Genomic DNA, 16,591 nt, shown 5'->3' on the forward strand with positions numbered 1-16,591 from the left:
TGAGCGAGTTCATAATACTTATCAAGCGTATATCTGGCATAACATTTTGTACGAGTGGAGCACTAGCATTACCAAGTAAGGCTGTATGCCGTGTATAGCATTTTCGAGGTCTAAAGCCTAGATTTAGTGGCTGATAGTTGCTGTTTGCAGAGTCCTGCTGGAGCATTTTGGCTTCATGCAGCCTGTATTTACTTTGCTTTGCAGTAGCCTGCATTTTAGGTTAGTGAAGTGGGGCAAGTAGTGATTGAATGATGCAGCAAAGTCAAGTCCCTGGGTTTGAGCAGCAGCGCGGTTTCATACCACAATTTACATGGGTTTTGAATATTTTGTTCCCACTAACAAGTAATCCAAGAAATACGTTTTTGAAAATTGGCAGTATGGCTACATAACGGGGAAAGCATAAAGAATGTTTGCCAGGCAATCTAAGTTATCTCTTAGTATAAGGATTCAGCAAATATGCGCATACATACCCCGCTGCGTAGATGCACCTACCTCATTCATGTATGCTTATAAGGGATTTTGCAATCGTGGAAGCGATGCCAAGTCTGCCGGGTTAAACACAGAACACATTAAATCCTTGCTATGCAGCCCAGTAATACATGGAGCAGTGAAAGAAATAGTCTGTTGTATGCTTGGTTAGTACATGCCACCATAATAGTGGCCGTGTAACGATTTAATGTGCAAGGAAAGAATTTTAATGAGCTGCTTAGAATTGATTTTTTTATATGCCTATACATTTGTTGTCTGGCCACGTGTTTTCTTCACTAACACATGCAGTACAAACTGCTGTAAGCAACTTGTGTACAGTAGGAGCATTGGATGGTTTGGGGCTGCACCCTTCCGGTTAGCAAGGGATGAACTGTACTAAGTAATCTGAAGAGCTGCAGTACGATCTTCCTTTCCAGGGTGAATTGGTGTCTAACCGGCTTTTGTTTGTGAATTTCCTTGGACTGTCTGGTGGAGAAATCTCTTTTCAACTGCGGTAGTGCAAACATGTCTAATTAAAGCCCCGCCACTCCCCCCAACCCCCTTCACCCCCGTCTTACTGTGCCCCAGGCTGCTTAGCCCATTTGTAAAGAAAGCAGGAAACACCAGCAGTACTCATCCATTTTTTTTATAGGGATAACTGTTGCCTCTTGATATGGCAACAGTTGGACTCATTATGTCATGATGTTTTCGTTTCTGGACATGGGATGCATTATTCTTGATTAGGAGACGTTTACGGATATAGAACTGCTTACTTGCATAAAGTGCTAAATGTAAGGAGTTCCTGCAGTATCATTTGTTGATGGCCAGTCATACAATAACATTCACTTTCAGCACCACTGAAACTGAAATCTGTTTTAGGATAGCAGTGGGTTTTTAATTTGCACTCGCTTTGACAAAAGCTAGGCACCAGTGGAGCCAGTAAATTATCTACTGTGAACGGAAGGAGAGAGGGCCATCATTTGATGCGGATTTAAAAAAAAATTTGAGTGTGATCTTGTTTGCGTGTAAGTTCTAGGCTACACAAACTGCACGCATGTCTTCTTGTCTCTTTCTAGGTCTCCATCTCCAGAGCCTATTTACAACAGCGCTGGAAAGAGGCTGAACACACGCGAATATCGAGTGCGAAAGAGGTTAGAGGATGAACGGCACGTGCTCATCACAGAAATGTTCACCATCAACCCAGATTACAAGCCACCTTCGGATTACAAGTAAGCGAGTGTGATAAATGCTTCTTCACATCGTGGGCCTAATTTTGGTTAAGGATGGTGAATCCTAAGAAAGCGGCTCTAAATTAGTCTTTTGGAGCAGCTGTAACGACAGCAACACACTTAACTTCCTTGAAACAGGTGTAACAACAGGAACAACTAAATTTGTTACAGAAATTGAGGTTTACCTTTATGGGACTTTGTCCGTGTAGTTTGATGAATACTGTAGTTGTAGAGCTCGACAAACTCCTAACTCCAACTTGCCTCAAGTTATGAGTTTGTTGTGAGCTCATTGAAGAAACAGTGTATGCTCAAACGTTCAAAGTGTGTGCTACATTTGGTGTTCTGTCTATTCATAACCAGCTGGCAAATAGCTGTTTATTGCTTCATTTGCTGGTACAACCAATAAACATATACTTTATGGAAATAAAAGACAAGTGGAGTCGTTATATTTATGATCCAGCACCCAATCACAGTGCCGCTCGCCATACCAGTCAAGTTTGTTATATGTACTGAAGTTTTCTGGAGCAAATACTGTTTGCACTTTCATGTCCAAAGTTTTGTGAGATCATTGTTTCGTGGGCCTACACTATCCAGATGGGCAAGGGCTTAGATGAGCAAGAGTTTTGTCTGGGAAAAGGATCAAGTAATTTTCTTCTATTATCATAATCATCATCATAAATGTGGTGGTGGAGTTATAATGGCCCTGAACAGCTTCAGTAAAGTTATTGCACACTCGCTATGTTGGTTATTTGATGTAAGGGACATTAGCGTTGTGGTACGAAAACATCTTGGACATGCTTCCTTCCGCCCCAGTTGTACTCACGTCATCAGGTGACCCCTGAAAAAAGCTTGAGTTGGGGCTAGTTGGTTGTATGGGAAAATAGTCCAGGGACGAGGACAAAAGAGGGCTGACTAACAACTGGGCATACTTTATTGCAATCTGCAGTACATACAAAGATGCGAGTGACATCACAACACTAAGATACAGATCATCATCATCATCACCAGCCTATCTACGGATAAAGCTATCGAAAACATGGAAATAGCGAACGATGTACACAAAGCCAATGGCAACGCTCAAGGGCAACCGTCAATGTAGCCGTGTCAGTGTAGTAGTGAAGCAGTGCAACGGAGGGCTGACTAACTCAAGTTTCACCCCTTTTCACTATCGTGCATGCCTAAAAAATCTCACGTGTGCACGAGTCCAAGTGGTGTGTAAGAACATTTGTGCTTTCTAAAAGTGGTGGTGTACAACCAGGGAAACAAGGTGGCTGTTGGTGCTGATACCGAGGGCATACGCATGACCAACAAGAGGATCTGAAGGTCAAATTGTGCATGTGTTCAGGCTTTCTCCTGAATTGAGGCTCACACAATCCACCAAGCTCTGGCACATTCCTTCCTGAATGCCCTGCACTCATCAGGTGCAGGAAATGGACAGGCATTATTCACCTCAGGCTGTGCACATTAGGCATACATGCCTCTCTAAGCAACACCCAACCCATCCTCTTTGCATGTGTGGACATTGATATCAAGGCTTGTACAGAAGCCTGTCTGGTCGAGAAAATGCATGACAACAATTAAAAATTGGCACTGACCAAGAATGTTTATAAAAACCATAAAAGACGTTACAGGAGCTGAAACGTCTTTTTTGGTTTTTATAAACATTCTTGGTTGATGCCAGTTTTTAATTGTTGACATGTGTGAACATTTCTAGTGCATAGATTTGCAAACTGGAAGGCCAAATACGGGGGTGGAAGCCAGGGGCTGCAGGGTTCGCACAGGTCCTTGAAAACCTTGAAAACCCTTGAATTTAGAAGTGTCAATTTCAAGGCCTGGAAAGTCCTGGAATTTTAAAGGGTCCTTGAAAACCCTTGATTTTTCTGGAGAGAACCAATGGCCCTATCTTTTCACAAGAGTTTATAGTGTTTGTCGTGGATTTTAGGTGTTAAAAATGTAAAGAAACATTGTAACAATCAAGTTTCAGTGTATTGCATGAAATTACGAGTTTGGTGGATTGTCATTATTACGAGTCAACATTGTGAACAGCATTCCTCAATAGAATCCATGTTATGATACAATCCAGTGAAGGCCAGCTTCTCTTCTCTATCTTGCATGTTCTATTTAGTCTGTGGACGGCCGCTCATTGCATGTTTGCTGTGCCTCATACGCTCCATCTGCGTTTGCTTTTACGTGCAAATGGTGGACGTGTACATAGTTATTCCTGCCTTGCAGCAACACTTGCTGATTTAATTTCAGCTCATATTCTTGCTGACAAAGCAGAAGATGCAGGCAACATTATGAAGTTTTGAAATCAAACAGCCTCAGCAAAACACCAAGAAAAAAGAAAGACCTCTAAATGCCAGCTGTCAAATAAAAAATAAAACTGGGGGAGCATTCGCGAACCCGTTAGCGCCTATCTAAATGTGCACTAATGTGCTTGGGTATTGGGCGATAACGAAATTTCGCACTGTGTTGAAAAAGTTGTAAATAATCGCAGATAAAACATTAGACGGCGGCCTTGAAAATGTGTTTTCTGGTCCTTGAAAACCCTTGAATTTTTGCTTTTGAAGCTCGTACGAACCCTGGGGCTGGAAGCAGCATTTATATCAATTACTCGCAAAGTAAGATGCCAGGGTGATAATACACAAGTAAGTGTGAAAGTCAGGAGGCAGGAGAATAATTCATATTGGCTCCATTAATCTGCCTCACCTGGAAGGATAACGGCACAGATTGTGGCTAGGAGGATTGGAAAGGTAATTGGGTGCAAAGAAAGCTGTCCCGGACCCGCACGTACCCACTTAACACTTTCGTGACCGTGGAAAAATCTGTTGTTTTGGGGTGTTCCAGGAAATATTTTTTTCTTGCCACAGAAAATGATTGACACTGAAATGTAAGATACGACATGATCGAGAAAGAATAGGGCTTTCTAACAGTAATAATTTCAAACAACAGATTTATTACAAATTTTATACAAAAAATTATCAAAACAAAAAGAATTAACAAAAAGAAAAATGATCAAAACATTAATGCCACTTTGCACAGGGTACACATAAAAACAATTTGAAATATACACTTTGAACATAAGACTGTTATAGAATAATATCCTATAATATTATGTTCTTATGCATAAGTGTGCCCCCACTCGCAGACCCCCGCTGATCCGTGTGAGTGAGAAAGTGATGATCCCGCAAGAGGAGCACCCGGACATCAACTTTGTCGGCCTGCTGATCGGCCCCAGGGGCAACACCCTCAAGTCCCTGGAGAAGGAAACGGGAGCCAAGATCATCATTCGGGGCAAGGGCTCCGTCAAGGAAGGCAAAGTGGGCCGCAAGGATGGCCAGCCTTTGCCTGGTGAAGACGAACCGCTGCACGCTTTCGTCACAGCTTCCAGCCAGGAGAACGTGCGCAAAGCCGTGGACAGGGTGGGTGCGCTTCTCTCTCGTTCAAATTTTTTCCATGCTCTCTGGGCCTGGTTCATTCATTTGTTTCCCCCTCAGTAATTTTTAATTACCCACTGTGGTGGTCAAGGTGCACTGCTGTTGAGGATGGCACGAGGTCGCGGGTTCGATTCCCGGCCGCGGCGGTTGCTGTTCTGATGGAGGCGAAAGCAAAAACGCCCGTGTGTACGAGATTTCGGCGCTCGTTAAAGATCCCCAGGTGGTCAAAATTAATCCGGAGCCCTCCACTACGGCGCGCCTCATCGCCTGCGTTGCGTTGGCGCGTTCAACCCTACAATCAATCGATGCTGTTGAGGATGCTGGTTTAAGGCCAGGCCATGGTAACCCAGGTGGCCTGAATTAATATGCCAGCCTTCCGTTAACACCGTGCCTTGCCTCTGGGTTCTGCATTTTTAGTTTAGGCTGAAAAAGAAAAAGAAAAGCAGAAAAAACAAGTGCCGGTAGAATTTCCCAGGTTTGAATTATCTGAGAAATGCCAGTTTGCAAGGCACATTTCTTCAAAAGTTCATGCCACATTTCTGTGTTGTTCTTGATGGTGGACAACAAAGGATTAAAGAAAAGCTTGTTTAATGAAGTTGCTTATGACTACGTGGTGCACTGTCCAGCCATGTTAAAGTTCTCATAAGAGCTGTGTTGCAATTCTGCTCTTGTGCGAGTGACTATGATCTAAGGCAGGTCAAGCCTCTTTCAACTGTGAACCCTTCTGTGTTCTTTGAAAGTAAAAGCTCTGGAACACAACTAAAGCCTTTGGTACATTTTGGGCAAGACATAAGCTCCTCACGGAGGTCAGCAGTATTCTGGTAAAATAAAATGCGTTTGAAGGACAGCCTTTATTTCATGAAGGCCACTGCTTGCCAACTGCCTCGGCTATGCGTGCCGTGCCGTGTGAGGTGCCAGTCAGGCACTGGTCACGTGGCTGTGTGGGCAGTTCATTGGTGCCGTTCGATTCAGTCACCCTGTCCAGGTTGAGAAACTTTCTGAGAGCTTCTCTTATGTGCAAGGCAGGGGGAGTACAGTTATGTTGGCTGCTTACTCGGCATTGGCGCTGCAACGGTTGACGTGCTGTAAGAAAGGTATTGCTGTGACCCCCACTGCAGCGCCCATATCAATGCACTGCCGACGTGATAACTGCTACCACGCACAAGGACAACATGCGAGATATTTTTCTTTCTTGGCACGCCAGGAGTGATAGTACCGCAGGCAACCACCGAATGTGTTGCACCATTTACATCAGGTCAAGTAGTGATGGAAGTGCTGTGCTGATTGTGGCAAATTGCATCAAGACTTCTACCGTGTTGCGCCAAATGGTCATTTTTGGCAGGAGGGGCTAAGGATAGGTGTGTTGGGGCTAGGTGCTTGTTGATAAAATTTGTATTTGTGCCGGTGTCGTCGTCATGGAGGCGGCAATTCCGCCTGGGTCGAACTCTTGTCCTGGAGAGTGCAGATGGCCGTCATTTTGCCTTGCAGATCAAGGAGATAATCCGGCAGGGTGTGGAGGTGCCTGAGGGCCAGAATGACCTGCGGCGCATGCAGCTGCGCGAGCTGGCCCTGCTGAATGGCACCCTGCGTGAGAACGACCTGCTGGGGGGCCCCCGGTGCTCCAACTGTGGGGCGCCAGGCCACAAGGCGTGGCAGTGTCCCGACCGGCCCAACATCACCAACAACGTCATCTGCGCCTGCTGCGGAGGCACGGGCCACATTGCACGCGACTGCAGGGAACGGGGCAAGGGCGGTGGCGGCGGAGGCGGAGGCGGAGGCGGCGGCTACCGAGGCGGCTATGGTGGGGGCGAAGGGGGAGGCATGGGCGGCGGTGGAGGCCACCAATCCAAGATCGACGAAGAGGTGTGTATGGTGTTCTCTCTCCCTCTCTAATCTTGGCCTTCCAAGTGCCAGGCTTTGCTGGCTAAGGGGCCTTCGAGCACATGACACTTTTGCCATTCATTCGCTTGTATACTGTGCGTGATCGCGTAGTGAGCATATAGTTTTGCCCCAAATTCACAGGTACCTAAGGTATATTCTCATCACGCGAGGTAAATGTTAGCGCGGACCTTCCTTCCATGCAATACCAACCTCTTGTGCACATGTAATCGCACTGGGACGATTTTCACTGCATTTGCACCATCTTGCACCAATCTGCCGTCCTGTTTTCAAAAGTGTTATTTTACCAAAACCTGCCTAACTGTGGCACTGCAATATGTGCTGCGAAATTTAGTGGAACACAGCCTTCCCCTGAACATATCGAGCCATAGACAACAGGGTGGTAACTAAGGACTGCACGGAGAAAACAAAACCAGCCTAACCCATCGGTTGGTAGTGGGCCCCAACTGTGTGCCTGCTGCAGTGGTGCTGCTGGGGGAACTGTTGCTGCATGCAGCATCTCCTTCTGTGCGAATGGGTGAGGATTCTTACGCGGGGGGGTGCATGTGTGGCTCAGAACAATAAATGGCCTGTGTACCCATTACATGCACTGTGGTTGGCTGGCCATTAACCTGCATGCTTTGAGTTACTGGGTGGACCAGCATATAATATAGATCTGCAAATAAATGAGAGAGAATTGGGGTATGGTAAAAAAAAACGAAACATCAATGAATCGACAGTCTCTGTGCCAAGGGCCAATATTCAGAAACTGTGTGGCTAAAAGTGTTGCGTCATAGTAAGGCAGTCACGCTCTAGTACAGAATCAAAGCTGCTTTTACTAAACATTTTCCTACCTTCTCTGGTGTTAATGAAAAGGTTAAAAATATAACCAGGTGAACTATTGGTACAACAGAGGGAGGGAGGGGAGCACGAGTCTGCGACAGCCCGACATTAGGCCTAATGTCATGCTTTGAGGTCTATCGTTGTCAACCGGTACCTGCAGCTTGGCGCAAAATGAGTTCACTTGGTATGTCATTAGACTCAACGTTAAGGTTACCTAACGTTATGCCTATATATGGGCCTAACAAGGGCGATTGGCCAAAGCTTAGTCGTAGTAATGCAGAGAAGGAAATGTTGCAAATGAAAAGGGTCTAGGAGGTGATGAAAGGCAGAAAAATTTAGCCACATAACTCTGTGAGAAGTGATGCCCACGCATTGTCATGTGCTTTCGTACAATATTGTGTGGTTTGCGCTGCCAAACCATGTCGTTTTTTTTTACCTTTAATTAAGAGGGTAACACAGCACAGAGTGCAGTGGCAGCATTGGAAACAGCCTTTAGGGATATGTTTTGTTACGTCACTCGACACGTGTGCTGTTTCCTTTGCAGTATATGTCTCTGATGGCCGAACTGGGAGAAGGCCCTCCGCCTCCGAGCAAGACCGGAGGGGACGACTCGGGAAGCCGCAGTGGAAATGGTCCCCAGCTGGGAAGCTCCCAGGGGCCCGTACGGGCCATTATGGCACCTCCACCGCTCACCGGAGGGAACGCTCCACTGAGCATGGTGAGCGCCCTCTCTTCCTTTCGGCTGTGTCACAGCTTTTGCAGAGGAGGAGGAAGAGAAAACTTTCTTCCAGCAAGTGGTCAGGGAAGCGCGGTGGCCTTCGGCCTAAGGCTGGTGGCGATTTCGGTGGCTTTTTTGACCGGGGCTTCTTGTGTAGTCCGGTTGGAGCTACCCAACGCCTCCCTCCACTGCTCGCTGCTGGTGATTAGATGGAAGGGGTCTTGGGGGCACTCCCATATGGAATGGCTTAGTGAGGTGTGCTCCCCACACAGGGGGCATGCTGACGAAGGGAAGATGGAGGCAAGCTCTGCTTGGGAAGGCGTCCGTTTGCAAGAGCCGCCAAATATGTGCCTGGCTTATCATAAGGGATGGATTTTCAGGAGCCATGTTCACTTGCACACTCACGGTCAAACACACACATTTAAGTGCACAAAGAGGGCACTCATGGGGAGTGCACTGTGAAACGTCGAGTGACAGCCGCGTGGAGCTAAGTGAGGGATTTAAGTGCCACACGGCTGTGATACCAGTCTGCCGATAGCTGAAGGAGGGGAATACAGTCGAGCCCACTTATCGTATTTACTCGATTCTGACACGACCGCGATTGTAATGCGAGGGGTGCTTTATCTCGTCCAGAAAGAAAAAAATAAAACCGCTGAAGTAATGCCAGGGGTAACTTTTGGTCGCCTCAAAAAAGAAAAAAACTGCCTAAGTACACGCAAAGCCAGCGGAAGCGTAGAAAAGCATTTATTTTTTTAAACACTGTGACTCACGCCCACCTGTGACACTTTGAATTTCGTTTGGGGAATGCCCATCTGTTGAGCAACATTGATTTGAGCTGACCGCCATGGGCGGTTGCGCTGTTTCGTGACGAAATCAGCAACACGCTTTTCCAATTCGACGTGGTGGCTGTAGCGAGGCCTGTGTAAACTTTTTCGGCCGGGTTTGCACGTGCAAAAGGCACGTCTGCTGGAGCCGCCATGTGCGGATGGTCGATGCGTTGAGTTTTCGGGCAGCAGCTGAATTGCTTATTTCTTCATCCATTAAAATAGCACGTCCCTCTGAAACGGGCATCGTACTGAGCCCAACACGTTGCCATTGCAAGGGGAGCCCAAGAGTAGTCAAAACATTTGAGGGCAACAAAAACCACGGAGGCCTCCACACAGTACGACGTAAAAACAAAGGCAAAGCACTGTGCACGCCATCAACGCCCAATGCTACTAGATTACGTAATCTAGAAACGTTGCTTAATGCTGTCACAACCATGGTCACTACCACCGGAGGAAAAAAAAAGCAAGAGTCAGTCTTGGCTTGTAGTGGATCCAAATGGCTATGGCTCGTGTTGCCAACATGGATTGTGAAATGGCCAAAACTGCAGCCGTCAATGAGAGTCAGGTGCATCGTTGCACTTTTTAGGCAACTTGAATTTTGGTATTTGGTTGTAACGCGAGGGTCTGCTTCAGGTTACAAAAATGAGGGGAAAAAAAACTCGTTACAATCGAGTAAACATGGTATAATGAACTCAATCTTCATGCAGAATAAATGTTTGTTTGTTGCCGCATGTGTTCGTTGTAACAGGGCATTCGTTATAACTGCAGTCGTTATAAGTGGGATCGACTGTACGTGAGACACTAGTATTAAGTTTGAAAAACTAATTTCTTTTTGTGTAATGAAACAATAAAGAATGCTTAGTTTTGTATCAACCAGATGTACACAGGTTGATATTGTATTGCAAGCCGACACGAGTACGGAACGTACCCAATGACAACAAACTTTTTTAGCGAGCTTATGGTGGGCTATGTGTGAGCTACTAAACTTCATTGTGTCATTGTATTCAGCTTTACGTAGACGTGTGACATTTTTGTACTTGTAACGAGGCCGCCCAGCCATTATTATGTAGAGTTGAGTCCTTGCATATGACACCCGTGTATTTCAAGCCATTGATAATATCAAACAGTCCAGAAACTCCCTTGAAAATTTCTTATATTAGTATGGAAGCGTTTTTCTTTTTTTAAATTATTATTATTATCGAACTGCCGGGCAGGCACTCAACCATCAGCGCCTGAAGCTTGTTGAAATAATAAAGTTTCTCGCTCACCCACTCACTCGAACTGCTGTGGCAAGGGACATGATGTAATGAACGAAACTTGGTTGCCCTTTGATTTTCCCAGCATTCGATTGCACCAACGGCACAAGAACATAGTTTGCTGAACCAGCACGAGCACGCAGGAACACAGAGCAAAGTACCGAAATAACAAAGGGAAACCAAGGCAACCACAAACAAAGGATGGCAGGAGCATGGGTGAGGGCAGGGAGGAAAGGCCTTGCTTCGCCACTGTTGTGATGCATTGGAAGGCACTGGACTTGCGTATGTGGACAGCCTTAACAAGATGGAGACATTCTAAACTAGAAGCAGGTCATTGCCTCAGTGATCTAGACTTCGTTGTCATGTTTGGTTCAGCAGCGCAGATTGTAGATGAGGATGAAACGATGATGACACAAGCACTGTCGCTTCGCTCTCATCCAGTTTGCTCTGTTTAACCAAACATATGTTCATACCAACTTGCCCAACTTACTGTCCTGTTGAACCATATTTGTTATGTGGCATTTGGGGATTTCGCTCAATTTCTTTTCGCTTCTAAAATAAAAAATTTCATCACCGTGATGTTCTTGTGAACGTTGCGGTCTCTGGATATGCTGTTTGGTTAGCTCTGCTACAATTTTTGGCACTCACCAGATGTGCAAAGGTTTCGTGAGGAGCTTATCTGTATAATTTGTTATATCGAAGTATTGATATATATAGAAATATTCCACAATTCCCTTGGGATTCGCTATATCCGGGTTCTCGTAGCTCTTCATGCAACCTGACGCGCATCTAGACAAATCACGTAATCACACAGTGCACTCGTTTCAGTGGCATGCCCAGTCTATTTCCTAAGCTCAAGTACACGTAACAAGGCCCTCTGTACGCTACATCAGTCTGTGCCGTGCATAACTTTGCCACCCAAGAGTAAGACACTTGTGCTCTGCAATAGAGAAGTTGACTCTGGCAGCAGAAAGAAGGGCAAGGGCTTCCTTGAGTTTGCGGCAAATGTCAGCACTTCTAATGGAAATGTGGGCTCCAGTGGTATCAATCTAAGCAGACACAGCTAAACCATCAATATATACAGTCTAATCCCGCTACAACGAAGTCCGCTGCAACGAAATATTTCTAATTCCCCGTCAGCTAGCCATAGAAGTCAATGCAACAAAGTCCTCGCCACAACGAACAATTTGTTTGGCGTGCTTTCGCTTCAACGAAATTTTAGCTCATTGTGGCTGGGTTTGAACATTTGTTTCACAAGAAAATAAGCATAACGCTAGCTATCTGCAACTTTTTAAACATTTAAGGCGCTTAGTTTCTCCGAAAACGTGCGCCGCGCGCCCACACCACCACCCAAAACAAAAACAAACTCATAGGCGGGCGCCATTGTTTGCTGGTGATAACGATGTGACTGGCCGTCTTTACATGAGGCGCAGGCCCAGCGGGCCCGATTCGCCAGGCTGGAGCCACAGCCAATCCGTATCCAGTCGAAATCACGCGAATGTGCTCTGCTGCTGGAGCGGCGCCGTCATGTATGCGTTGTGAGCAGCTGTCATTGCAGTTTTCCTTCTACAATTCTTCAAAGTCAAACGCAAAAATAATGTTGTCTTGTTTAGTCGTGAACCCGTGTCAGCCTATCTTAGACAAGAGGGCACGCTGGCGATAAAATGCAAGCGAACGCGTCTAAGGTCAGTTGCCGCTGTGCCTAGTGGGAGGATAACTACGTGGAGGATAAGATAACGCCACCTCTCCTGCCTGCCATAAGCAGGGGGGGGGCTTCCGACAGCCAAGCAGTGCTTGTAATAATCTCGGTAGATATGCCTTGTGCAGTAATATGCTTTGCGACTGCATTTCTTAAACCCTAAACCCCCACCCCCCCACCTCCTTTCGTAACGTGCTCTTTACGTGCAGGCGAAAACAGATAACCATTCGGACGTTTCCTATCCAAATAAGCACGGCGAAATTGCGCATCAATCCTTTTTCTAAACATGGCGTTATGCTGTCGATCATGCGGATAATATACGGGGCTATTTTTTTGGCCTTTCCGTGGTGTGTTGGGGCAGATTTCGCCTCAACGAATTTCCGCTTCAACGAAATTTTTCACGCGTCCCGTCAATTTCGTTGTGTCGGGATTCGACTGTACACAAATGACGTGCTGTGCCAATTCCATAAACAAAGAATTGGCAGTCTCGTCCGCCAATGCAATGCCGTCTCCACGAGCTGCACTGCCCAACTTTCTCAACGGAAGCGCCGATCAGGGATCGGAGATATTGAGTGGCGAGAAGGGGGAAAAGGCAGCAAATGCACATCGTATGGCGCAGTGTGCCTCTGGCTACAGAGGATGACCGCATTGTGGCAACCCCTCGCTTTGTTTTTTAACAGGGAGGGGGGGGGGGGGGGGGGGTTATCTTAGCTTTGTAAGAACAGTGCTTCCATGAGTGGCTTGCCATGGAGTATGGTGGCACTGGAGGGTGATGAGAGCCGTCTTAGCATGATAATAAATGGAGTTTTTGCGCCTGTAAAACGGCTTGTCCTGCGAAGAGAACTTTTGCGCTTTTTCTTTTTGTCGGCCCACTGTTTACAATACTTGTGCTGCTCACACAAAAGACCAAAGCACAGGAACATCTGACAGCAGGCAAGTTTCACTTTCCAAGAGTGTCTTGCTCTTTGTTGCTACTGTCACCATGACAATATGTTCATGAGCAAACGTGACTTTATAACACTGATGGCAGCTAAAATTGTCCGGGTTGTAGTCTGAAATGAACAGGAAAGGTGTTGCCTGGCAAACAAAAGTGTACATGAGAATATTTTATGAACACAGTAAGTTTTTATGAATACAGTAAGTAGTGAAGGCTATAGGTTACCAAACCAGGAGGAAAGTTGTATTTGACAATTGTATAGAATGTGCTCTGGGCAAAAATGTGTGGTTTGGGATGCATTGGTCATTCATTTCGGCTGCAGTAGTAGACCACTGTTGGAAGTGTGAGAGGGGTGCGGAGTGGCCTAAGCGTGTGCCGTCTGGTGGGTGCAGGATCGGCCACCGCCGCAGTGGGGACCCAAGGGGATGATGGCCCCAGGAGGAGCCCGGCCGCCCTCCATGATGGGGGGACCACCGCCCCCCATGGGTGGCACAGGCATGGGATGGCAGCCTTCTCAGGTGCGTGCTCTCCGTGGAATTCGAAGCTGCTTCCAATCCCACCAGCCTTCCTGAAGAGGCAGCTAAATTGCGTGCCGTTTCTGGTTTTTTGCAGGGAGGAATGCCCCCCTTGACTGGAGTGCCCCCACCACCACCTATGATGGGACCGCCACCATCGGGCCTGCCCCCATGGATGGCCGGGCCTCCACAGGGGCCCGGAGGTGAGCCGTTATGTCCCTACCCTCTTGCTTAGTCATTTGTGTGGGTGCTGTGTCCAGGGTAATCTGTCTGATGGTTTACCCATCCTGAGCAGATGGCATTGTGGTATTCGTATCAGCCATTCACAGTGTTCTGCAGTGGTGAGATTGTATTTTTTTTTGTTTTTTTTTTTTGTGTGTGTGTGTCATTGCTGGAGCGACGTAGCACTGTTGTCTTTCTACGAGTGGGCACAGCACTGGCAGTTACCATGTGGCTTGGGGCAAGGTGGGATAACTGTGTTGCAGAGGAAACCAAGCCAGAGGGGGGTCGTAGCCGGCTGAAGCCTTAGTGTGGCTGGCGTTGCAGGTCCGTGGCAGCCACCCCTTGCGGGAGTGCCCCCCCCACCCCAGATGTTTCCCTGGGCTGGCCCCTTCATGAACATGGGCCTGCCCCCGCCACCACCGCCGCCCGCAGTTGTGGGCGCCGTCAGTGCAGCGAGCACGGACAGCACGGCTCCGGGTAGCAGCAGCAGCAGCAGCAGCAGCGCAGGTGCTGCCGTCACCTCGACCGCTTCCACAAGCATGGTGGACCTGAACACGCTGGCCGCCCTGCCTGGGCTCCTGGCGGCGCCGCCCCCGCCACCACCCCCGAGCTAAGCAGTGCCCACGCACCTCGAGTTCCAGCACAGCCTCACCTTCATTCGTGACCCCATCGGCATCTGGGAGGGCTTGGCTGGCGTGACGGGCACCCTGTGCAACTTTCTTTTCCACTGGTTGGAGCCATCATCTTCAGGCATGCAACATTGAAAGGATAACCGAGCTTTGGCCATGGGCTGCACAGTGTCGGGCTTTCTGGGTCTGTGGCTAGGGGACAGGCTGCAGTGTTCAGGTGCCGTGGCCATCTGCCAAGCAGGAGCTGTCTTCTTGTAGCAGCCACGGTGCGAACAAAGCTTTCAGAAACGTAGCTGAGCCTTGAGTTTATGTGGTGCTGACGCATGGAGGACCCTTGTTGCTGTTCATTTTGTGCGTAGGCATGTTTTTTTTTTTTTTCCCAGTGCATTTTGGAAGAATGTCGTGTAAATTAGTTTTATTGTGTTACATTGGACCTGTGAATCTTCTGCATAACAGTTGAGGTGAAAGCAAACTTCGGAGCTTTCTCAAATGATTTCTTGGTCTGATCATTGTGGGCGCTAAGCTGTGGATAACAGTTTCCCTGGCCTCTGCCATGTTCCCGAGGTCTGTCCTGCAAGCATTTTGTGTTTTATGCGCACAAGCTCCATTCACTCCTTTGCTTGCTTTCAAGACCTTGGGCATTGCTTTTGTTGGCATTCAAACATTTTCACATGCTTACAGATATGCACCGGTGGTTAGTACTATGTCCTGTAGTGAATCTCTTCTGCATTCTTTCATTAGCCTTTTACCCTGAACTGAGGCTGGATGAGTGTTGAGAGCTATGTTGTGCCTGTAAGCATGGATTGTCATTGGCATGTGCTGGAAAAACTGTGTGCAAAACGGGGTTGTTATCAAGGCACTCCTACAGGCGTGTATTTTCTGTTATCCTTTTTTTTTTTTTCCTTGTTATGCTTGATGGCTCTGATGTGCTAGAACCTGCAGTGGTATTCACTGCAACAAAATTATTTCTGAATGGAATATTTCAGCTTTTCTTGTGTCAAATGGATTACAAAAATTCTATTTCTACACTGCAGGTGAAAGCGAAATTCTTCTGGGTAATTTTGCAGGCTTGAATAACTTTGGTTCATTGCTATGTACATGTCACAAGCAGCATTAAACACCACCATCTTATCTTTTGCCTGTGTGTTTTCACTAAGCAAATGGGCTCTGCCGAACTGCAGGGTGAAATACGGAATGGAAAGAATTTCTGTAACATAAGTGCTGCTTCAACAGGGGGCCCCTGGTTATAGTGGTTGATGCAAATGAGTGGTTTGTTCAATTTGTAGCTTTAAGTGCGCAAAGGCTAGTAGTACGAGGATGAATTGTCACACATTTAACTGTGGAACTTGTATTGAGCTAACTTTAGGGGTAGGACCAAGGAAGCTTTTCGTGATAAAAATAAGTGCAAAACACTGTTAAGAAGACCAAAGCTAGTTTAACACATTGAGAATTGTAGCACTTATTTCTTGTCACTTGCATTGTCCCACTAATTCTTCACATTTTAGCACACTGGGGAAATTGCAGTTGCACTCTTGTGTCCTGATGGCATTTAACGAGACAGTGTAAGCTGGCCACGTAGATACTTTCTGGCTGTGTGTATGCATACCGTAGGCAGTGTGGATTGTCCCGAGCACTCGTGCAGTGGGTCACCTAGATACTGAAGTGTGAACAGCGCACGTTTGGCCAAAGGAGGGGTGTGCACAACACAGGCGCCGACTTCCAACTGATCCATTACGTTCTGTACGCCTTTTCTTTGCCCTTTGTACAAATGAGTGATTGATTGATTGTAAGGTTTAACGTGCCGACGCAACGCAGGCGATGGGGCGTGCCGTAGTGGAGGGCTCCGGATTAATTTTGACCACCTGAAGATCTTTAACGTGTGCCGAAATCTCCTACACACGGGCGTTTTTCGCTTTTCGCCTCCATCAGAAAA

General features: G+C 47.0%; 1 protein-coding gene across 1 annotated transcript in view; it reads left to right on the top strand.

The window, feature by feature from the left end:
* LOC144149518 (uncharacterized) overlaps positions 1 to 15,789 on the top strand; it is a 34,743-nt gene extending 18,954 nt beyond the window's left edge. Inside the window, exons 4-10 of the mRNA XM_077681129.1 lie at positions 1,545 to 1,697; positions 4,846 to 5,119; positions 6,623 to 6,997; positions 8,400 to 8,573; positions 13,685 to 13,810; positions 13,905 to 14,010; positions 14,354 to 15,789. Of these exons, the coding sequence (XP_077537255.1) occupies positions 1,545 to 1,697; positions 4,846 to 5,119; positions 6,623 to 6,997; positions 8,400 to 8,573; positions 13,685 to 13,810; positions 13,905 to 14,010; positions 14,354 to 14,643 (1,498 nt within the window). The 3' untranslated portion in view covers positions 14,644 to 15,789. The remainder of the gene's footprint in view (positions 1 to 1,544; positions 1,698 to 4,845; positions 5,120 to 6,622; positions 6,998 to 8,399; positions 8,574 to 13,684; positions 13,811 to 13,904; positions 14,011 to 14,353) is intronic.
* The last annotated feature ends 802 nt before the right edge of the window (positions 15,790 to 16,591 follow it).

Source organism: Haemaphysalis longicornis, unplaced genomic scaffold (assembly GCF_048455015.1).
Source record: "Haemaphysalis longicornis isolate Haplotype H1 unplaced genomic scaffold, Haemaphysalis longicornis Haplotype H1 scaffold_1, whole genome shotgun sequence".
Classification (NCBI taxonomy): Eukaryota; Metazoa; Arthropoda; class Arachnida; order Ixodida; family Ixodidae; genus Haemaphysalis; species Haemaphysalis longicornis.